The sequence below is a fragment of the Abrus precatorius genome, unplaced genomic scaffold (genome assembly GCF_003935025.1).
Source record: "Abrus precatorius isolate BTA unplaced genomic scaffold, Abrus_2018 Scaffold10, whole genome shotgun sequence".
Taxonomy (NCBI): domain Eukaryota; kingdom Viridiplantae; phylum Streptophyta; class Magnoliopsida; order Fabales; family Fabaceae; genus Abrus; species Abrus precatorius.
The window spans coordinates 27795243-27819133 of NW_020874292.1; the positions used below are offsets into that span (position 1 = coordinate 27795243).

General features: G+C 29.7%; 3 protein-coding genes across 4 annotated transcripts; 1 reads left to right on the plus strand and 2 right to left on the minus strand.

Moving 5' to 3' along the window:
• Positions 1-1610: 1610 nt before the first annotated feature.
• On the minus strand, positions 1611-7528 carry LOC113852483 (pyrophosphate--fructose 6-phosphate 1-phosphotransferase subunit beta-like). Of its 2 annotated transcripts, none has more exons than XM_027482772.1 (16): positions 7244-7528; positions 7005-7166; positions 6761-6882; positions 6469-6522; positions 6256-6362; positions 5915-6020; positions 4923-4986; positions 4028-4116; positions 3739-3870; positions 3421-3591; positions 3211-3326; positions 3017-3128; positions 2776-2860; positions 2404-2448; positions 1945-2013; positions 1611-1761 (listed from the first exon to the last, which is right to left on the minus strand). In XM_027482772.1, the coding sequence occupies exons 1-16, from the start codon at positions 7422-7424 to the stop codon at positions 1685-1687; spliced, it is 1692 nt and encodes a 563-aa protein (XP_027338573.1). In that variant the 5' UTR covers positions 7425-7528; the 3' UTR covers positions 1611-1684. The 2 variants fall into 2 exon arrangements, with proteins under 2 accessions (XP_027338573.1, XP_027338574.1); XM_027482773.1 differs by having other exon boundaries at positions 3739-3858; positions 4016-4116.
• A 3316-nt stretch (positions 7529-10844) lies between these two features.
• On the minus strand, positions 10845-15316 carry LOC113852179. Its single transcript, XM_027482420.1, has 6 exons — positions 14737-15316; positions 13633-13701; positions 13219-13326; positions 13059-13103; positions 12272-12816; positions 10845-11498 (listed from the first exon to the last, which is right to left on the minus strand). Exons 1-6 carry the CDS (start codon positions 15314-15316, stop codon positions 10845-10847), a joined length of 2001 nt encoding a protein of 666 aa, XP_027338221.1.
• Positions 15317-22510: 7194 nt separating this feature from the next.
• LOC113852180 lies at positions 22511-22909 on the plus strand. The gene has a single exon (XM_027482421.1). The coding sequence runs from the start codon at positions 22511-22513 to the stop codon at positions 22907-22909; it is 399 nt and encodes a 132-aa protein (XP_027338222.1).
• The last annotated feature ends 982 nt before the right edge of the window (positions 22910-23891 follow it).

A 23891-nucleotide genomic window follows, 5' to 3' on the forward strand; every position in this document is an offset into this window, starting at 1 on the left:
AATATATAATTTGGTAACAATCATTATTCGTTGAATCATATGAATCCCATGTTCATATGTATCCGATCCCACTGATTAATTATCCTTTCTGGAAAATTCATGTTACCTTCAAGAGTATGCCACTTGGGCTTATCTACACTCATCATTTTAGTTCAGATTTTGATAGTAGACACACAAATTTTTAAATTTTGTACTATGAAAACCAGAAAGGTTAATAGGAGTATGATTTGTTCCACATTTTTCCACGGTTAATGTAAGTTAGGATTTAGTAGAATGTTTAATTTTCAAAAGTCTTTTTCTTATTTCTTCTGCACCCCTTCCATCGATATGGCAATGCAAGTCTGATTTTTAAAGAAGGTAAAATGGAAAAAGGAACTAGGAATATACAGTTCGTTATTCTTTCACTAGCTGAGTTAACTAAAAATTTAAGCTTGACTTGTAAAAATAATAACGTTTAAATTTGACAAGTTTATTTAATGTGCAAAATTTAAACTTACACTTTACCTGTTGCAAATAAAGTTTGAGCTTAATTTTTTTAGCTAATCTATAACTTAATTATTTTCTGTTTATTTATTAAAAATATTAATGAGGTATTTTAGACATCAATTTAATATTCTGTAGATGTTTTTATCTTAGAAGATGAGATGAAAGAAAAAAGAAAAATTAAAGACATTTGAAAATGAAAGTATGTAATGATAGTTTTTAAGATGTAGAAACAACTTGTTAATTATATAATTTTCACTTGTCTAAAATTAACACACATGAAATATTCATTAATTTTTAATGTCAATTTAATTAAATTTAAATTTGACTGGTTTATGTATTCAAATTTAAAATCAAGTTTGAACATTATTATTCATTAAAACAAATTTAATTAAGCCTTTAATAAAGTAAACTTAAATCATGAATAACTTCATTCATTTGTACTGTTAACTCCAGCTGTAATTTCACATGTTACAACTAGCCGTCAATGAATGTTTGATTTTAATATTGCATCCATACATATTTACTCATTGAGGTCCTCTGCACTCTGCACTTAATCCTCATCGATTGATAGAGTAAATGACCAAAAATTGTTTCAAATTTTGACAGTGTTTTGACAAGCTTGGAAAATTGTTTCAAATTTTGAAATAACTCTTTAGCTTTGGGCAAAAAATTCAATATACTAAAACAAAAGGAAAAAAACAACTAATTGTCGTATTGCAAACTTGTTTTTTTGTGGCTCAAGCGGAAATGTTTTAAGTAGTTGTAGACAATAAAACGAACACACACAAGTTACGATGAGACAATGGCTAAATACGAAAAAGGCAACAACTTTCTTTAAATCATACAATAGTTTTCTCGCCTGTAAAAATGGAAAATAATCTAAAACATCAAAGAAACTTCAATCAAATCGGCTTGACATTCAATGACTTGGAAAAAAAAAAAACAGGAAAACGAAAGCCAATAAACTTGAAATGCAATGATCAGCGGCTCAAATATTTTAAACTTGAAGGCAAATATGCGATGATGTCGAAAATTTGATTTTCTACCTGGTCATTAATTAATGCTCATCAATCAACTCACGAACCATTATTTGATAAATTTCATACGTAGACACAAAAACTCTAGCTAGTTTCAGTTCAACTATATTTGCAAGATCCCGAAGAACAACATGAATAAAAACAAGGGCCTCATTCTATGCTTAAGCTAGGGCTTCAAGCTCTAGGAGTAGAGTGTGATTAATTGCATCGGATCCAGGGCCGGCAAATTGGATTGGACCTGCAATGAAATCATCATCACCAGCAACAAACTTGAGTAATAATGTAGGGGACTCCAGTTAAACAAAAAAGTAGATTAAAACTAAGCATTTTTTTTCAGTCAACTTAAATGTATAAACAAAACAAAGAAACAATCCGATTGAAGGCAGCGTAAGCAATAGGTGAAATAATAGTCAATGCAAACCTGGACTGATGTAGCAATTCTTCAGGGCCCATTCATCCCGCAAGGAGGCAAACTTTTTGAAGGGTGCACCTGAATAATTCAACATGGAATATAGTCATTCAGTATCAAGATAACTGGAGCTGATGTTGAAAGTTAAAACTGAAATCATTTTAGTATCGGATATTGCAAAATTTATATTTTTAACATACAGTCAGGATCCACCCACTAAGGTCTGGGGGACCAATGTCATGGTGATTAGTGAAAAGAAATAACTGATTTTTTCGTACCACGGTGATTAGTGAAGCAAAATAACAAAAATTAATCTTTTGTAATTTGTACCACATTATGAACCTATAAAAAAAAAACTTCCCTCCTTTTCATTTAATTTTTCTGATCCAACATGAATGAAAAATGTAGTTCACTTACTACTTTAGTGGAGTATTAAAGCCCAAGTCATTTTAAGTTTTTATGAATATATACCTTCAAGCTCCACCATTGCCTTCTTGATCACAGGCTTGAATTTACCTGCAATGAAAATTACACATTCATAAACAGCAGAACAAAAAAAGCATTCAAATAAATGCAACATGTACAAACTTTCTATGATTTTGACATAACCAGAAGTTGTCAAAACAATAAAAACTGTCAATATCATGTCCAAAAATTTCCAAGAGAAAATATTTCTAACTTAAAATGCATTTTGATTGTCTTTTATAGCACTGATGCAGTAGGGTATAGCTATGGATTTAAGTTTTACTACAACATTGAAACAAAAGGTTATTGCATGACGGCAATTTCACTGAATTGCAATTGGGGGCAAAGCAAAAAGTTCTCATAAATCAAAATGTGTACCATGCCTCCTCTCCACATCCATTAGTGAGGTGAGTGCAGTTCCACCAACAGTCCATTCTTCTACTGGAGCACATAAATTACCGACCTAGTCAAAATTATCATAGCGAATTCAAAAATTAAGTTGATGCCATCAGTATTACAAAACAAACACAATTTCAAAGCACAATCAAATATCAACACCAATCCAGAAAAAATATTTAAGTTGATAACAAAAGATGGAGTCATAGAGAGAAGCACTAACTGATGATATTAATCCAGTCTTCCCACTTTCAAGGAGGGCTCCAGCACCATAACCAAGAGCATAGCAATAATTAGCATCAAAATTAGTTGGCAAACCGCATCTCCCTTCATAACTGCATATTTTAAACAAGTGGTAACTACAAACTCTAACAACGAAGTCAAACTGGCAAACGATATCACTATTAGATAAAATACCCGAAAAAGTGAGATTGCCCCCTAAATTCGCCTTTATATTTGCCTTCTTGCTTTCTCTTCTCCAACTCAGTTTCAGCCATTTGAATAAGCATTTTTTCTGTTTCTATCTTGGCAACCTAAATGGGAATGCAAGGAAGGTTAACACTAATGCTGATTCAAATAGAGCATTGGAGCCAAATAAACACACTGCACTATAACAACACTAGGCACCTGAACATTTCCATGTGGATCTCGTTCAAGCATCAATTGTTCTTGAATTGCTTGAGGTAAAAATTCAAAAAGTTTTAATGACTGATCAGTGAGTTTCTTCTTCCATAACCCACCCTCATCCACAATATCATGGGCTAGAATTTCATTGAGTTCTGCAATAAGATGCTGGACCTGCAAATAGCACATATCATGTACAAATGAATATAATCATAAGTGTGTGCTTTCATGCAGATTGTACATGAACACCAATGCATAATCACAAGTTCACAGAGAGGAAACACTGGTAAATAAATTATTTTTATGCAGAATGATAGATACCTCAGGAATGAAATCAATAAGACCTTCAGGGATAAGAATAACACCATAGTTATAATTAACTTCAGCTCTTTTACAAATAACATCAACAATATAGTCTGTCACATTTTTCAGTGTCAGCTTCTTTGCAGCAACCTGAGATGCAAATTTACAGGTTATATTAAATTTTGATAAAGGAATTCTTACAAATTAGCAAGCTTTAATCATAAGATAAACATGGAAGCATTTTGTATTAATTTATGAATCCCTAGAGTGCAGAACCACTAGATAAATGATCAACTTTATGACAAACCTCTTCTCCAATAATTGTAACGTTTGGATGAGTTTGTAAAGCACATTCCAGTGTAATGTGTGAAGCTGCACGCCCCATGAGCCGCACAACTGCAGACAGATGATCATATGTCACTGTTTGAAATCCAGTGGAGCAATAATGAACACACACACACACACACACAGAGGAAGAGAGCTATATGCTGGTTAAAAAAATGATGTCTCATCCACCATATAAATTGAAGCATCATTTCTTTTCTGAACATCACATTTTATTTAGGTATTAAAGAAAGAAATCTCCAAGAAGTGCAAATCCTGTTTCAGAAGTTCTATCAAATCTAATCTTGAGGGCATAGTTGATATTGATGTAACTGTCAATGACCCAATAACATTCCATGAAATTATAAAACCCTTCATCAGCACAAAAACATGAATTTTAATACAAAAAGAATCAGAAATAGAAAATATTCATATAACAAGACAAATGTAGACATAACATAAGGCAAGGATGACGTATGAATGTGGCATTTTTGCTAGTCAAAAGTAGAATGGATGATATCATATAAACTAAAGAGCGACAATAAGGATAGATATAACCATCTTGTCAATGTTTTGCTTGAATATGAGAAGAGTTGAGAAGAGAAGGATAAATAAGTAATTTGTTATAAAATGATATAGCATAATGCCTCACTCAGGCCTTCAGATGATAAAATAAGAACAAATTATAGCAGCAGCTCTAAAGAGATAAATGTTTAGAAAGTGAAGCAGTCCATGTTGAAAGAAGAGGGGAGTAATGGAAATGGAAGTAGTAGAGAACAGCAACAACAGCTATCCGTGTCCAAGGTGATGCAACTCCAAAACGCTTCAGTCTAAATCACTATATATATCTAAATAGTGTCTCAACTTTGTGTACTTACAATGGTAATATTTTCCGGTTGATCGGGCATCAATCATAACATTTCCAATCATTTCTGCATATATCTGCATTAAATTAACATAAAAAATGAGAAATAGTCAGGTCATGCAACATGTATCCAAAAAGCTATCTATACTATATCTAACAACATTTAGCAATAAAAGAATACAGAAAACTCCCAGTTTAGTTCTTCAAAATTACATAACTCTCTGTAAATGTCATAAAAAAATCTCACCAAATTAATTCCTCAAAGATTCTTCTGTCACCACTTTAACCATCTAAAGATTTTGTCATCAAATTAGTCCTTTAAAGATTCTTTTTTCCATTACTTCAGTCCTCTATAAGGGACGTATAAGCTGATGTTTTAGATCTTTGAGCGAGTAATTTGGTAAAACAATTTTAGAGGACTAACATAGTTGGTGACAATTTAAATCTTTGGTGGGCATGTTATATCTTTGTGGGACTAATACAAGGACTTATATAGTGATGGTTTGAATATTTAAGGAACTATTTTAGTGATCAAAATCTTTGAAAGAATAATATGATGAAGGATGTAATTTTGGAGGACCAAATTTAAGATTTTCTTTAGAAAATGTGCATTACTAGATTAATATTTAGGAGTATATTCAGGAGAGGTCATAAATATCATAATGTTACATATAAACCAAACACGAGTAGTAGAAAAGATCACACCACAAGAACCCCCCTCCTTCCCATCAATATGGAACACACAACACAGAGAATTCAAGGAAGAGAGACAACGGTTGGAGAAAGATATATTCTACGATATGCTGAATGTGCTGCTCGAGAAACTGCAATGCATCAGTAGCAATCAAAAGCATCCTTATATACTTGATATTCCCTTACCCACACATAAAAGATTACTGTTTATCAAAAGCTAAAATTCCATACTTGCAGAGTTTAAAAGGTAGGGACTAGAACAATACAAAATTATAAATGTACAATGAAGACTGACTGCACATTTTCATTTACCTTGCATGCAGTATCAAACCCAAAACTTGTGGGAACTTCCTTGCATTTCAAATCACCATCAATGGTTTTAGGGCATCCAATCACACGTGTTTTCAAATTTTTGCTCCTGCATGAATCCATATAAAAGCATTAGACAAAAACTAGCTAAACCAACAGGAAAGTTGTATGTATTCATAAATGGAAATTGATTCTCTTCATATATGCACATACCAGCTAATTAAATAATAGATGGACTGGTAAAAAATCTTGTAGGTAAATTATTAACCAACATGAAAACCATTCCATTAACAAAGCATCCTAGATCATAGAAACACTGAATCAAAAATTCCATTTAGTCAAACCTGAAGTTCTCAGCAAGAAGGCATGCATTGGTGTTTGAGTCATCTCCACCAATAACAACGAGCCCATCCAAGTCTAGCTTCCTTGCCGTTTCTTCAGCTTGTTTAAACTGTACCATGTAAGTAGACTAAATTAATCTTCAGACTTAAAGAAGACCTTTAAGAGCTCAAATGAATTAATCATGTTATGTAGTGAACACAGCCTCACAAACTCACCTGCTCCGGTGTCTCAATCTTATCCCTCCCACTGCAAATCATGTCAAAGCCACCCTACCAACCGAAATTGTTATTATTAGCTATCAAAATCTTGTAACCATTGATTATACAAAATAAAGTAATAACAGTTCGACATACTAAATTATTAACATATCGAATCTCAAACACATACAATAAGACAGCATCAGAAGTCATGATACAAGAATGATTAAAACAATATAATAAGGATTTCCAGATTTCAGCAAAACTGGTAAAACTACGTTCCAAAAAATTGTAACAAAGAAAAATGAACCTGATTTCTATAAGGATAAATATAGTCAGAGGTTAGTTCAACGTATTTGCACTTCATGATGCCAGCAGGACCACCTCTGAAACCATACAATGTGCTTCCTTCTGCGCGAACTTGCAGGTAATCTAAGACGGAAAAAAAACCCGGAAAAGTTGAAACTCAGTAACTACACGCATGTGACCAATGTTAAGTACCAAAAGAAGAAGAGAAAACTGTTTCATTGAATTGGATTGAAATCGAGCGTTACCGAAGATTCCAGAAATGACATTGTGGCCGCCAGGAGCCTGGCCTCCAGAGAGAACCACGCCGATCTTCAACGTGCGATGCGGCTGCGCCACGTGTGAATCGCTAGGCACCAATGCTGCGGAAGGTTGTCCGAACAAATGCGGAAACAGCTTCGCGATCTCATCTGCACGCGCGGACGCACATTGAGAATGAGAGACAGTAACAGAGAGAAACAGATCGAAATGAGTGAAGGATAATGACCTGGGTTTCCGGCAGCGGAGCTTTGGGGACCGTCGACAATGGTGAAGGGACTTTTGAGAACAGAGGGAAGAGGGAGCGCGTGGTTGACGCGGCTGTTTTGGACCTCACTGTAGACGGAGGCGAATCTACCGGTGACTGGAGCGGTGGTGAGGGTCCCGTTAGGTACGAGTGAAGGTGCCATTGTGTGTGAGTGAATGAGTGAGGTGGGAATGGGAGCGTGAATCTAGAAACGAAAATGAAATGAAAATGGTTGTTCCAAACAGCGGAGAAGTAGGTTTGAAAAGAGCACCTTAAAAGTCCTCCAAATCAACCAGAATATCCCAATCCGCCGCTTTGCTAGCTTGTTATAACTACACTGTCATTACAAAGGCGAAATCTCCCAGTGTGTCTTTTTCTATTATAAATAAATAAATACATAAATTTATTCTTGAAAAAAATAACCACTCAACCTGAAGAGTATTTTATTTTGTTTAATAAACAATTAATCCTTAAAAAATAATACGTGTTAATTTATTTTTAAATATTAGTGATTCAATTTATTCTATAAAAAATTATCAAAAATGAATGAAAATTTTAAGTATCTTATATTTAAAATTTTAAGAGATTAATCGGTATTTTTTTTCCTTCACAATCTATATTTGATTAAATAATTTTATCAAAATTAATCACTTATTTTAGAAAAGAAAAAGCATATGATTTGTTAGAGGTTTGAACTTTCGTCATATTGGCTCTATATTGCACAATCATTCTTGATAACCAAATAAAATGCATACCTTTTGTGTTAATGTGTATAATTTAAAGATTATATACTTTCTACTATCCATATTAGTAATGTTTTTAAAATTGAATACGTTATCAGACTGTAAGTTGTAGTAAAATTGTTGATAATTATATAAAAATTATAACATATTATTTAATAGATCACCAATAAATTGTAAAAAACAAGTTAAGTAAAAATTTAAAGTTTTTTATAAGACTAAATTACGCATTTTATAAAATAAAGTTAATGTGATAAGAAATTGAATAATAGCATATATATGTGGACCTTTATAACTTAATATTCTCTTTTATTTAATTGTTTTTTTTAAATGTTTAATTAAAGACTGTTTCAAATCATTTTTCCATGGTGGGTTCTTCATCAATTTTCCTTGACTTTGAACCAATTCTTTAGTCATCCAGTTTTATATGTTGTCTGAAAGGGTTACCTGATTAGATAATTATGTTTTTTCGGTCAAACCGATGGATTTATTTAAATTTTTAATCAATATGTATTTTGAAAAATTAATCGATGATATTATGTGTTATATTTAACATTTTAAAATAATATATACCATTTGTTAGAAACTTAAAAAGCCACACGTGCATAACATGGGAAAACAGCAAGTATCAAGCAGAATAATTTAACTTCAATGTAAAACCAAAATAGAGAAAAATGAAACTTTTGTTGGAAGTAAATAAATGAAATACAAATCAGCTTGAAAGAAGACTGAACACATTAAATTTAATGGATGGTAACTTGTTAAAAATGAGATAGGGTTATCCTCTGCAATTATACATTTTTATATATTTAATATATTTTATAAAATTAAAGTAATTATTTTTTTATAATTCATTCTAATTTTTTTAGTTTCTTCATAATTAATATAACAAAATTATTATTGATGATAAATAATTATTTCTTTACAAATAAAACTTATTTTAATTTAATAATATCCTTATAATGCACAATAATTTTATTAATATATTATAATTGTACATTATGCAATATAAACTCAATGACTTAAAAGCTTTGAAATGTGTTTATCAAATTTGATTTTATATGAAATAAATTTTGAGATAATCTCTTCAACTGTTATGCGTTTGAGTAAGGGGTACCCTTCATCCAATTCAAGAGCTCACCTAACCCTGAGACCGAGTGATTGGAAGGTGACACCTAATTTTGGTGGACCAGTCACGTGTGGATTAGACGCAAGCGTATATTCTCATTTGATCCTTTTCAACTGTGAATTTTACTCAGCAAATGTTAGGAAATATAAAATGGAAATATTTAAAAAATCAATATTTCATTTTAAAATTTAAGATGTTTTAATATAAAATTAAATAATATGTTCATTCTTTGAAACATGTTCAATATAAATGTAAAATTTAATTGTATTTTTTAATTTAGTTTATGTGTGGTTTTGATCTTTTATTTTTTAAAAACTAACTAAGTCTCTTTATTTTTAAAAGTATACAAATTTTATTTTATTTTAAATTTTAAATTTTTATTTAATTTTCTGGAACATTTATAAATACAGGATAGCATGATTATTAGTTAGTTTTAATGAAAAATATTTTACATATCATCCTTTTTATAGTAGTTAAAGGACATTTAAGAAAATTTATACAGAATTAAAATAACTTCTCATTTATATATATTTTTCAAGTAAGCTTTTTCTGAAGCTCAGTATAATGAAATTATTTTAATTTATTTAAATAATTACCGAATTAATAATATGAATTGTTATGAGCTAAAAATTCTTGAAAAAAATGATAATTACTAATGACAATTCAACAATTAATTAATAAACAAACAAGTAAACTGTGTGTATTAAAGGGTTTCATCAACTAACGAATTTATCATCATTTGATCTACCCCTTAAAGTAAATAATTTAATTACAATTATAAAAATTAAACTAAAATTAAGTTTTATGTTAAGGTGATACTCATTTGGAATACTTGTCTCATCCAATATACTAATTTTGAATAACGTAATATTCTTTGTACATGCGTGTGTAGCTTGCAACTAAATATTGTAAAGATTTTGAAGATAGGGATTTTGAATAATTATGATAAGTTAAAACTAAACGTACATCACAGTACAGATGCAGACCACGTTTGCGAGGCTACAGAACAGGAAAAGGAGGCAGCTCATGGCCCCTAACCACTACTGAATAAAAATACTAATATTGTTAAGATAGGATCATATTAACGAATTAAAAAAATAATCAAAACTAATTGATACATCTTATAAAACATTTTTAATTATTGGAAAAAATATTTTTATATTTTTAATACAATATTTTTATTAAATAATATTTATTTTATTTCTTTAATTAGTCTTTAATGGTTAATGTAAATAAATAAGGAATGAACTAAACGAATAGTTTTCTCTTGATAATTTTACTATAATAGCTAATATGATAGAGATAATTTAAATTTTTTTAAAACAATAATCCTATTTATAAATGAATAAAATATATAGATAGATAGATAGTTTTAACATGTTAAATACATTTACTCTTTCTTTAGATCAAATTTTATACAAAGTATTAAAAAATTAGTAAAAAGATATTGTTCGAAGATATAAAATTACTTTCATACAATAGTATCAATTCGTATCATTATGTTAATGGTTCATTGTTGAATTGATAAACTTTATTAATTAACCAGTAGAACATCATTATATTGGTGTGAAAACGGCATGAAATTTTTGGTTTTAAAAATAATTCAATTTTATGATGGACGACCTAGCTGACCAAACACGCACAAAGCAAAGAGTATCAAAACAGTACACACAAAATACAAAAAATCAACCCCACAAAGGTAGAAGGAGAAGCTTCAACGCTCGAAGACACGATACTTTCTTTTCTTTGCTTTTGCACCCGACCTCGGAATCATCTTCTTAAATTTCTTCAAAAACAGCATTAGCTTGTCTTTGATTGCAATATAAAAGGGGAACTGCAACAACCCGAATATTGAGACAGGAAAAAAGGCTGCACTATATATCAAACTCGAACTCCATTTGTCAGACTCCAAGCGAATTGTGAGCAAAATGGTTGCACTGAAGGATAGCATAGTAGTGGTCAATGAGAAGAACAACAATGTGAATCCAAGGGTGAGTTTTCGAGGGAGAGACTTGTAGAATTCCCACATCTCAAATGGGGATGTGAGGATTGAAAGGAACATCACAACTGAAGCAAGTGAGCTTGCAAGGGCCACAACATCCATGATAGTGAAAAAGAGGAAAACTGGAGAGTGAAGAAATATGGGGATGCCTCTTGCGTCCGTTCCTCCTGGGATTGTATAGGCTGCTGCAAACACTACGGTGGCCACCAACACTGCAACTGCAGAGCATGATTGAGCTGTCTCCTTTATCCAATCTTGTGCGTCCTTCAACATGTCAGCATGCTCTATCTCAAATTGCTCTTTTGCTGTTAGGTTATCCTCGTTACAATGCATCATTAGGTGAGCTGGAATTAGCTTCTTCACTCGCTGCGCATACAAATATATGGTAGCAAACTGTTAAGGGCGTGTTTTTTAAGTGAATTAATAATGACGTAAAAGCGTGTTACCTATCAACTTTGCACTTGAATCTGTCCTCCCGTTCCTACATTTTCTTTTTTATGATATCCAGTAGCCATTAATATTTTCTCTTTTACTTGTAACAGAAGAATCAACATATCTATACACGTACCGTATTTTTATGAAAAAAACTTGGTTACAATTCTTTAGGTGTTGTTAACATGTATATTAATCAAATTTAAAATTTTATATTAGTAATTTACGATAGTATTATATACAAATATTTTAGTAAAATTAAACTAATTTTAATTTATAATTAATAGTATTTGCATAATAGTACATAATTTTCACCTTTTTTTTAACCTCTTTCTACTTTATTTTTTTTATATCTTTATTATCGTATGAAATCGTGGATCTCTTTTTTTTTTTTTTTTTCCCTTTCTACATCATTAATTACATTTATTGTTTTTATCTTTTTCTTCTTTTCCTTCTGCACCCAAAACTGGAATGAACATGATGATTATTCCACAGTTTTTACCTTCTTTGATTTCTCTTGATTTCTATTTTTATCTCTTTCTTAAAAACGAGTTAAAAATTATTCTAGAAGTATAATGCGATGATAAGATGAAAAAAAGTAGCCTTCAATGGAAATTGTTTTGTCTGGGTAATAAGTATGTTTTTATAAGATTTCAATAACTCGGCAATATGCTGAGAAATTTAAATTTAAAAGGGTGAGTGCTTACTTCGAACCATCGCAACTCATCTTGGAGTTCATATGCATAGCCTGCTTGATCACTTCCTTTGTAGTATTCCATCCTAGCCACTTGGTGCAAGAGAGTGCGACCTTTATTACTTATGCGATCACCCAACCATCTCAATGCACCATATTTCCTTATAAGCTTAAAAATTTTCAATTGACGGTTTCTCACAGCTACATGCAGTATGTTCAGCTCATCCTCACTAACATGATTTATAGCTTCGGGAAACATGTTAATGATTTTTTCAACGATTTCTACGATTCCTGCCTCTGCTGCCAACAACAGCGGTGTGTAGTCGCTGTAAGTACGCCTGCTTTGCTGCGTAGATTGCGTCTCTTTCAGTTCATTCACCCGTTTCGTCCTTGCAGTCACATTTATGGGCTTAATAATTGGCAATACTGACACTGTTCGCTGTTTCTCATTACAAGTTTTATGCCATGAGTAATCTTTCTGCACTAACAAGTCAGCTAGATACTCAGCTAGCTTGTGCTGCCTTTTTAACTGCCAAAGACGATCAACCGCATCCCATTCTGCATGTAATTAACGTTAAAGAAGCTTAACAACTTTTTTTAACGTGATTCCTGTTAAGAAATTAAAAAATAATAAATTTTATTAAATTATAGTATTTGAAGTGACATCTTGTTATTTTAATAAAAATTTCAGGCGGTACATATTTATACACATGTTAACCGATTAATTAATTAGCACACTAAGGTTCTAGCTACTCACGCATCCAATAAGTGAAAAGAGAAGTATATTAACTGTTTTGTACCTTTTGCAAGACGTTTCCAGACTGCATGATTGATTCTGGAAAATCCTGCAATTTTGTGATATTTGCTTCATTAGGAATTTGATATTCATATCTACACTCTACATGTTAAATGTTACATGTATACCTTAAAAATTTGCATTTGTACTTCCCCATAAAGTACCTGAGGTTGGTAGCTTTTTATCTTTTCCACTTTCTAAATCGCTCTCACTTCTGATGACCCTGACGCTTTCAGCATAATCTTCAAACTCATAATATTCATCAGGAAGCACTGTCGTTCATTAATTGGAGCCAAATAGACTAATCAAGTTATAGATCTTGCCATTAAAGATCTCACTCTCACATTAATTATCAAGTCGTTTCATATATATCGTGTGTAAAATGTAAGAAATATCAGTAGATAAGAAATCTAACGAAGAACAATTTTTAGTCGTAAGTAGTATAAAATAAAGTTAATAATTAAACAAAACGTGAAGTACGGGGGGTAGAAAAATACAAGAGTATGCGATAGACTTTGCGTTTCCCAGGCGGCAACAGCTCCTGAAAATAAAGGGCATGTTGGATAACAGTTGAAGACCTGTCAATCCCCTTTGGTCCTTTGCATCAGCGAGTCTTTCATCCACTTTCATTAACCAAACGGCTACATCTGCGCCGGAAAATAAAAAATAATGTTCAATAACCAAAATTAAAATGTATAACTTTATAATGTAGAGCAATACTAACACCGTTGATCCCATTTATTTATTTATTTTTAGAAATGTAAGACAACTTAATTTCACTGAAGGGTGTTTACTATTTTTGAGTGAAGATCTCTAAAATGAAGTTTAGACCAACTTAATTTTATAAAACTGTTTAAAAATAAGCTTGTAAAAAAATATAGTATAAGTTTTTAAATTTAATACAAAAGTTATAATCTACTGTATTTACTTAACCACAAATTTAAAACCAAAATAAATTATATTATAAAATTATAAAAAACATTTGTACAAATTTTAAAGGTGTGTGCTGTGATATTCAAAATTCTTTTATGAGTATCATATTTAAATAATTATACAAATAAAAAAGAAACATGTAGTAAGTTATACAAAATATATATTATTATATATAATTTATTATTAAATAAAATTATTATTTAATTGTGTGTCTAAATATTATTAATTTAAAATCTTTCTGTTCATTAAATATATAAGTGATGATTTTAACAGTTTTTAATCAGAGAATTTTAGACTTTGATTAAAAGTTATTTTTGAATTATTGTGATCATAATACGAATCTAATGTTTTTTTAATTGATTTATATGATTTTAACGAAAGAATTTTTATGAATAATAATAATTAAGAAACAATAATAAAAAAAATAACATTACACACAAATATAAATAATAGAATATTCAAGAGATATGCAAAATTTTTAAAGGTAACACAGAATTTATTAATTTTAAATTTATATTTACGTCTTTAAACTTAAATTTATGAGCTTACGTGAAACGTACACTTAATCATACCCGTTTTCGTGAATTAATCCGTTCAATTTCTGACGAGTTGGGTTTGCGGTAGACATGAACACCCTACTTTTACCAGTTACTAAAACAACTTTTAATGTATCATATGAGTACTAATAAATTTCAGCAACATTTAAAGTAAAATATAGGGATAAAAAGTGAACACACATAGAGAGGTACCTAAGTGTCGACCAACAATAGCAATGTGAAGAATGGGAAGTTTGTCGCCTCTGACAAAATGCACCTGAATATCCTCAACACATTTGGCCATGTGCTGGAGCATCTTTAGGTTGCCAGCATTAGCAGCCCTGTAAAGGGGGGTTTCACCTAAATCATTTTTCATCTCAAGCAACGGCGTTCCGTTTTCTTCTGACTCATCAATCTGATCACCCGGTGGTGGCGGCACCTCATTCTCGTACTTGAGTATCATGTCCAATATTCCAACGTTGTCCGTGAAATTAACGGCGTGGTGAAGAACGTTGTTTCGGTGAACGTTCTTCCGCCTCAGTGCATGCCACCTGTCGGTTATGGGCAGCATGTCCAGCAACTCTGCCAGTAATTGCGGTTTGTCGGAGCGTGTGGCCACGTGAATAGCGGTGTTCTTGTCCAAGTCCATAGGCTCCAACAATGCTTTGTTGTCTTGCTCGAAGAATTTCTTGAAGGCTTTCCAATCTTCCTTCAATACAGCATGTTGAGGCTTTTCCATTTTCCTATCAAACGCTGTGAAGCTAGTCTCTACTATCTCTATTTTCTTCCCCATGTCTCTCTCACTTGCTACTCACTCCGACACTCAACACACTATATGTGATCTTTTAATTTAAGTAAGTACTTTGCTATCTAGTACACACACACACATATATATATATATATACAAACAGATTGTTTAGAGGGTCATTGGATTCTTAAAATTATATACTAGATTATAGGCCAACTTAACAGTGCTTCTCACCTCTTTATCTTTATTGTGGGATTTTATTCTTTGCTTAAAGGTTGAATACGAAAAAGAAAGCAGTGGTACCCTGGCTTGATCGATCAGCTCTATCCTAAGAGTAAACCCCAAAAACGAGATATTGAGAAAAGATTGGAGTAAATATCCCAGTTATTACATGACCCAAAAAGCAAACTTGTCCCGAAAATCTTGGTGTTGAGAAAAAAGATTGCAGTAAGTATATCAGCAATGTAATAGAAAGAATGAATTATGAATGATAGGAAACAAACTGTATATTGCATCTCTTAATATAAAGGAAGATATTTATATATATACACTGATACACATGAGCAGCTGAAACTAACTAACAATAACAGAAAACCAAAAAAGAAAGGTTAAACTAAATAAACTAACACTTAATATAACAAACCATCATCAACAGATTTACATCAATAGATGCAATACTTATTTAACTATTAGTAGTTAATACTTGAGATTGCATTATTTGGATACCTAAGCTATGATGATATTAATTTTTAACTTTATAAAAATTAATTTTAGGTTATTCTATTTTTTATTGTCATTTAACATTAAGAAAAATAAAATATATGTTATTTTGCAAAGTCAAAAACTAATTAGGTATTTTAATATCCAAAAATTAAAATATTTGATCTGTACGTTCTTGAAGACTAATTTAAAGATTTATTAAAAAAAGATTGGATAAAAATATTTAATTTTAAAGAGAAAAGACTGCGTTACAATATTAATCCAGAGATTAGAAGTTGTGTAAAATAAAATGGATTGTTTTCATGGTTAGCAGCTTAAGAATATGCAGAATTTGTATTGACAATTGAAGGAATTGTAATTGTCTTCTGTCTCTGTTATTTTCTATCAACGGTAAAAAAAGAGGATAGGGTCAAAAGGAAAAGAACGAAACAATCAACAGCAACGTTCGTCAATTACTCGCATGCCTAAGAAAAACAGAAAGAATATGAAAAGACAAAGGAACTAAAGGTGAGATTCACTTTAGAAAAACACCATATGGTAAGTGATATTTTAATTTAACTAAGTCCTTTGCTAGCCTGTATACACGCATATACGGAGTGTTTAGCGGGTCATTGGATTCTTATAGGTAGATTCTAGGCCAAGTTAGCCGTGCTTGTCTCACCCTTTTTATCTTTATTGCGTGTTTTTATTCTTCTCTCTTAAAGGAGTTAGAGATTGTGGAATGCCAGAAAGAAAGACGTAGTACCCTGGCTTGATCGATCAGCTATACCCAAAAAAGAAAAATTAACTTGTTCTAAAAACTGTAATCTTGAGAAAAGATTGGATAAAATGATCAGAGAGAATATGAAAAGAAAGGAGTTTAATTAATAATTATATCTTTTTACTCTATTGTGTACTGTGAGTTTATTTTAGATAAATTAAATCTTCCAAAATGGAACATGAACGGTTGGTACAATCTAAAGTTTTATTGTGTTCACACGTGTGCTAATTTATTTAGCAATAATTCCTATGTTTAAACTTCATCATCTGCAAAATTTTCTTACAACAGTCACGAACTGAGAGTGACAAATAATTTTGCGTTTTTTGGGCTTAAAAACACTTAACGATCTCGAATTTCAGACCAAGAATAAAATTTTTCAAAAAGAAAATCACTAAACACGTTAATTAATTAGTATAAATTTATTCTACTTAGTAGAAGATGCCCGTAATCACCTAAAAGTCTTTTAAAAAAAAAAATGAATTTTGTTGGAATAGGATCATCTAGTGTCCCGCAAAATACTGCACGGGGTGTAATCCCTTTGGTTGGTTCGATCAGATTTTTTATTTTTTTTTAATTACTTTACAATACAAATTCTTATGCATGAAAAAGTGACGAAACCTATATATCAAGAACGCGCATGCATGATTCTCATCCAGTTCCTGTTATATTTTAGTTTTATAATTTAACGTTTAGCTAATGAGATGGAAACATATATTTTGGTAATAATAATAATATACCTTGATATTCATTAAATGGGTGTTAAATGAGTAAAGGAAAGTAACAGATAGAAAGAAAAAAAAAAGTAAAAAAGGTAATGTATATTTTTTTATACTTAGCACAGCTATGATTTGATATTTAAAAAATGTAATATATTAGTAATTGTTGATGGTTTGCTAACCATTTGGAGCGGGAAGTATTCTTGCATCATACAACAATCCTGCAAGTTTTTTGTTTGGGAAATAATTCACTGATATCTTATTTTAGATGTCAAATGTATGTGATAAAAAAAATTATAATAAATAATACAAGAAATAAAATAAAAATTATAAATTTAAAGTAATAGATGGAAAAAATATATAAAAAGATCTCTTTCTCATAATATATATATATATATATATATATATATATATATTAAAAATTATGGTAAATGTATGCATTATTACATTAATTTTCAATTAACTGTTAAACATTGTGTGTATGTGTGTGTATGTTTTTTTTAAATATTTTACTCTTTCATTTCTAATCATTAGGGTCCCTATGATTTTTTGGTATGATAAGAATTCTAAAATATTTTAAGAGTATGGTAAGAGATTTACACACTACAAAATTTCGCATTATTTTAGAAAGTGATTCAAATCGCTTTAATAAGTATTATTATTCAAAATAAATATTAACGATTTATGTAATTGTTTATAAAGTATGTGTATAAACTATGAATCTAAAATTTGTATTTTTTTTATAAAATTTCTATTACAAATCAAATTAATTTATTATTATGTTTAAAATTGAATTGATATGTTTGACATTCGAAATTTCTTTATTTTTATTATAAATTAAATTAAAATTAATTTGTTGCCTTGTACGTTAAAATTCAAGTTCGTATGTTATGTTAACAAAATAATCTATATCTGCATGAACTAAATATTAATAAATAGAGAAAAAAATGAATAAAAAATTTAATTGTTAATAGAGAAAAAAGAAAAGAAAAAAAGAATAAACAAAACTATAAAAAACACAAACTTTATTATCATAGAAAAAACAAAAAGAATTTACAAACAAAAAGAAAACTAACTTTATCAACCAAAAAAAATAAAAAGATTCATAGGTGTAAGTTGAACTTGTTTCATTTATAAAATAAAATTTTTTAAACATTTTAAAATTTTAATATAGAAGAACGATTAACACATAAATGCTCTTCAACAATAACTTTAAAAAGTGATTAGTATATAACAACTCTTTATAAATAATTTTAGAATATAACTTTAGAAAATAATTAATAAAGAATCATTCTCTAATTTTTTTTTTTAAGAATAGTTTTAAAATAATAATTTTTTAAATATATCTTAAAGAGCGCTCTACTCCCTGCTTTCTTAATTGACAAATTATAAAGTAAAATTTGACGTAATAATACTACCCGAAGTGTTAGCTATTGATTTGTGCTTACGAGTATGTAATTTCTTAATGCCTGAATACCCCAGCTGATCAAACCTGCACTTTATATCTACAAAGAAAGCTAGCAATACATTTTTTTTACTATTAGATAAAATTTATTGAAAATTAAAAAAAATACAAAAGAGAAATATTGATTTGAAAAAAAAAAAAAGTAAGAGAGAAGTGATTTATATAATTTTTAATAAATTTTAATTAATAATAAAAACATATTTACTAAAACGCGTTAAAATAATGGGTTGCTAGCTCAATCTTCAAAAGAAACACATTTGAGACTAGCTATATTAATTTACACAGGTGTTGGTAGAAAATTTATTAACAATTTTGCGGTACGGGTTTTTTGTTTTGTTTTGTTTTTTTCAAAATTATATCGTTTAATGGACCATTGGCACTCTATATTAGATTCATTACTAAGTTTACAAGAAAAGAAAAGTTAAAAGTCCTAATAAAAAAATATAGAATTTTTGGATTGTTCTGCTCATAAAGTTCACTTACACGCTGTTTAAATCACCCCACTGGGAGTTGTATGTTTCTATTATTTATTTTAAAGATATGCATGTTAAAGAAAAGATCAGCGCCCTTGGTAAGATGGTGGGTATATAGGGGCGTTGGGTTTGTTTTAGAAAAATAGTCGAGTCTAAATAAATTAAATGCAATGGTTTTGGTCGAGTTTTACAAATTGTTTTACGAATCTCAAACCAACTCAATCAAAAATTAATGAGTTCATGTGGTTGGTCAATTTTTGGATCAAATTTTATTAGAAAATTAATCAAATGAAAAGCAAAGGGAATAGGACATGAGAATAAACTGATTATGAAATTCGGAAGGGTTGGTTGTTTGAGACATGGGGCTTGTGTTTTTGGGATCTATAGTGTAGCTTGAACTTAAGAATTTCCATATACAATAGTCGAGTTACGTTAAATTTTGATGGACTCTTAACTTTTTGTATAAATGGATAGAACATATATGTCAATCCATATAATATTATGTTGCTTCTAGTCGATATCCTGATAACTGTGACGGAGGCAAAGGGAAATCAGTCAGATAAAACAGTGGATGATTTCACACATTATAGGTTGAAATTAGATTAGTGTGGGATGGTTGTTTGGATTTGTGGGCAATTGACCATCGAAAAATGTGTTTGATGACGTTTGAAACACACTTTTATTATTAATTAAAATTATGAAAATTTTATATGGGTTTTATTTTTTATTTATTGAGTTTGACTTATGATATATTTAAAAATATATTTATCCAATTGAAAAAAAAAATGTCAAAATGTATTACTAACTCTCTTCACTAGTTAAATGGGCATACTTTTCCAATTCAAGAATAGAACAAAATCGACATTTTTAATAAATTAGAAGAAGATAAAAAAAAGTAAGTATACACATAATAATTATTGGAGATGAAAAATTTGATTAAAATATGAAGATTTAAAAGTCTTGATAAGGGAAATTTGACCACGAAAGAAAAATCAACACCATATAAATTATAAATAAATATATTTTGAAATAAATTTTTTAGTTTATAAAAATTAATATAAATACTTTATTACATATCTATATTAACATTTTTATTTTTCATATATTTAAATTCATTTGACAAGTATCATTAACATAAGTGAATAAGGCGGTTCAAATTATTTCTCAATAGATAAATAGAAACAAAAGTGGCATGATTTTTATAGTTTAAAGTTTAACATTTGTATTTAAATGTTTAAAATATTATAAAATCTTTCTATTAGCATCGTCTTATTAAAATGAATGAAAAAAAATTATTCAAAACTTTTAATATCAAACATGACATTAGTACAATAAGGAGTACTAATATAATACACGATTTAATATAATAATAGAGTAACCTTTTAAAAGAAGTATTTTCTTAGTTAATAAAATTTATTTTGAATCATTATTAAATAAAAAATCTTATATTTTAAATTAAAGTCTGAATAATAAAAATAATAAGTATATCAATTCATTTTATATATTATACAGACATAGATTAACAAATGGCCGACGTAATTAGGAAATTATTCTTCATAAATAGATTGCGTTATCTCATGAAATTTCTTTCTGCTAACTACCTTGGGTGCATGCAGATGCAGATGCAGAGAAACAAAACATAATGGTCAAAGAAAAAAATTAAATTCCCTGAGTCGGTGCTTTTTTCTATCTGAATCTCAAGGCATCGAGGATTCGTATGATTATCATATAATGTCGTAGATGATTTGTTTTTTTCCAGGTAATGATGGATAACGAGATGAAGAACATTCATGTTTCTAAGCAGCATCAAATACACTGTTCATTACGTTTAAGACCGAATGCATGCGTTTAACCTCCAACCGACCACAGTGCTCTACAGCAGAGCTAGGTCACTGTTCTGCCTTTACTTATAAACACCGCATATGTCGGTATTTTTTTATTTTTTAAATATATGATTAATTGTATATAATAAAATATATAATAATATTTATTAAAAGCTATAGAATTTAATACATTAATAATATTAAATGAAGACACTTTTTATAATTATTTATTAATTTTTATTATATACTTAAACATAGGTCAACAAATATACTTTTTTTTTTTTTTTTTTTGGTTTAATGTTGGTATGTCAGCAAAGTTGAATCTAGATATATCTTCCTATGGGCATTATAATTTTCGTTCTAGAATATTGATGCGTGGTGGTCGTTTCTTCTCTTGGTTTGATCCCAACATGTTTTTTTTTTTTCCCCAAAGACTTGTATTTTAATTACCAACGAAAACATTATTGAACAACTCTTCGGTGTTTAAAAATATCCTCAAATTATTTCACCCACAACAAGATCCATTAACGAAGAAGGAGTGGAGTTATTCTTAATTTTTTTTTTATTATTTTAAATAAAATGAAATATAATCAAATATAATTATATTTATTTTAAAATTATAATTTTTTATAATCATTTTATATAAAAATATTCATTAAATTATTAAATATAATTAAAATAAATATTCAATTAAATTTAATCATGAAAATTTATCAATTTATATTAAAAGGTGCAAAAAATAAATTTTCATCCATAAATTAACTAAATGAACTCTAAGCCCACACGCCAAGGTCCACAAGCCTAGTAATAGCCAAACTTCAAGATTCCAATGGCAGATTGCGTGATCAAGACCAAAAAAACAAATTGTATATGCACGTTCCGCACTATCCTGGCGATGCTGTTCCCATTTCACACCTCTTTGGGGCCAAATCATGTAATAAATCCTTTATCTGGTTCCTACACGGCACATGCATAGCTAAAATCATACCATTTGGTCAATAAAGTATATGATCTCCAGTTGCCACAAACATTGTAGATATGAAAGACTAGATCTAGCTGTCACATGGGTTAAGAATTGATCCAATTCAAAATTCAGAACCAAAAATCAATTTCCCTATTATGTACTACCCTCTTCTCTTGCTACACCCTTATAAATCTCCCAAGTCTCACCACTCATAAATCTCTTCATTGTTCCATTTTCACTAACTTCAACCTACACTAAGGATACATTAGCAGCCATCTTTCGCAACACATATAAATTCATTCATTTATATATTACTATATGGGAAATTGTTGCAAGACGGTGTCGTCAATGGATTGGGGTGGTGATGATTGGGGTTCTTTGTCGTCTAAGCATAAGAGAAAGATCAGTTCAAAGGTGTTTGATGAAGTTGATGGGTTGAGTTTGGGGAACGTAGAGAAGGAGAGGCTTTCGGGTGCGCTGAAAGCTTCTACCGATGCCAATGGGAAAGTGAAGATTAAGATCTCAAAGAAGGAGCTGGTGGAGTTGTTGGGTGGTAGAGAGATTGAGGAAGTAGGTGCAGGACATGGTTCTTCTGCAGAACAAGTTCTGGTTCGCTTGATGAAGGCCAGAGACTACGTGAATAACGAGCACCATGTACATGATGGCTATCATAGGACGTGGAGGCCTGTGCTACGTAGTATTCCCGAGGTTAATTAATTAATTGATGAGATCGATCGAAGGTGGTGATGGTGTACTGAACAATGAACATTTTCGGAAAGGTTTTGGTTTGTACTTGTACAAAATCCAACTACTTAAGCAACCCAGCTTTTTTCTTTTTAAAAAAATAAAAAATTCCATGTTTTTTCAGCTTGTATTTTCTTGTAGAGGTGGAGAGTGTGTGATTTTTATAGTCATGATAATCTGAACTTAAACAAAGTGAATCTTGCGTATAACAACGTAAAAGAATGAATTGATGTCACCTTTTTTTTTTTTTACTTATTTTACATTTTTTTCTTGTCATTTTGTTTAATTTATACACACTTTTGTTCGATTATAATTTAGCTTTTATATATGGATGGCCCGTTATATGGCTTTTTTTTATGAGCATTGCTATTTAGTACCACAAAATTTAGTACGGATTTATAAAATACATTTGGATGAATTTTATTGGTTAAATGTGAGTTAAATAAATAAAAATGTAATATCTACTGTTTGACTGAAATTACAGGTAACTATTTGTATGTTTCGTCAATTTATTTTTTTTGTACTAAACAACATTTCTCTTTTTTATTGCAATAATACAATTTTAAAAATTAATTATAAAAATAAGTGAATTTAATAGTGTTCGAAACATATTGAACTAAAAAGATATGTGACACATTTTATTGACACCTGGGTTTACTCATCTTTATCTTATTCTGCACATTTTAGTTTTTCTCTTGAGATGGTTCAAATTTAAATTTAAAATTTAAATATTTTTCTATTTTAAGAAAAATTTTAAATTATGATTTAATTTTTACTTTCTTTCTCACATTGATTGATTGAAGTTTGAATTAAAATTATATTTTTATTTTCATTTTGACCAAAGGTTAAAATTTAAAAATTAAAAATTAATTAATTAAAATGAGAGAAAATTTAAAATTTTGAATTTAAATTACGTGGGAGAAAAGTTAAAATTTAAGTTTCAAATTTAAATTTA

Excerpts from the sequence above, each read along its gene's own strand:
- LOC113852483 (XM_027482772.1), bottom strand. The coding sequence starts at position 7,424 with ATGGCACCTTCACTCGTACCTAACGGGACCCTCACCACCGCTCCAGTC. Across the intron at positions 7,167-7,243 it reads CTCCGCTGCCGGAAACCCAG|ATGAGATCGCGAAGCTGTTT; the intron begins GTCATTATCCTT and ends CCGCGCGTGCAG. Across the intron at positions 2,861-3,016 it reads AGACTGGATTAATATCATCA|GTCGGTAATTTATGTGCTCC; the intron begins GTTAGTGCTTCT and ends AATTTTGACTAG.
- LOC113852179 (XM_027482420.1), bottom strand. The coding sequence starts at position 15,316 with ATGGGGAAGAAAATAGAGATAGTAGAGACTAGCTTCACAGCGTTTGAT. Across the intron at positions 13,104-13,218 it reads TAAAAAGCTACCAACCTCAG|GATTTTCCAGAATCAATCAT; the intron begins GTACTTTATGGG and ends ACAAAATTGCAG. Across the intron at positions 12,817-13,058 it reads CTGGAAACGTCTTGCAAAAG|AATGGGATGCGGTTGATCGT; the intron begins GTACAAAACAGT and ends AATTACATGCAG.
- LOC113852180 (XM_027482421.1), top strand. The coding sequence starts at position 22,511 with ATGGGAAATTGTTGCAAGACGGTGTCGTCAATGGATTGGGGTGGTGAT.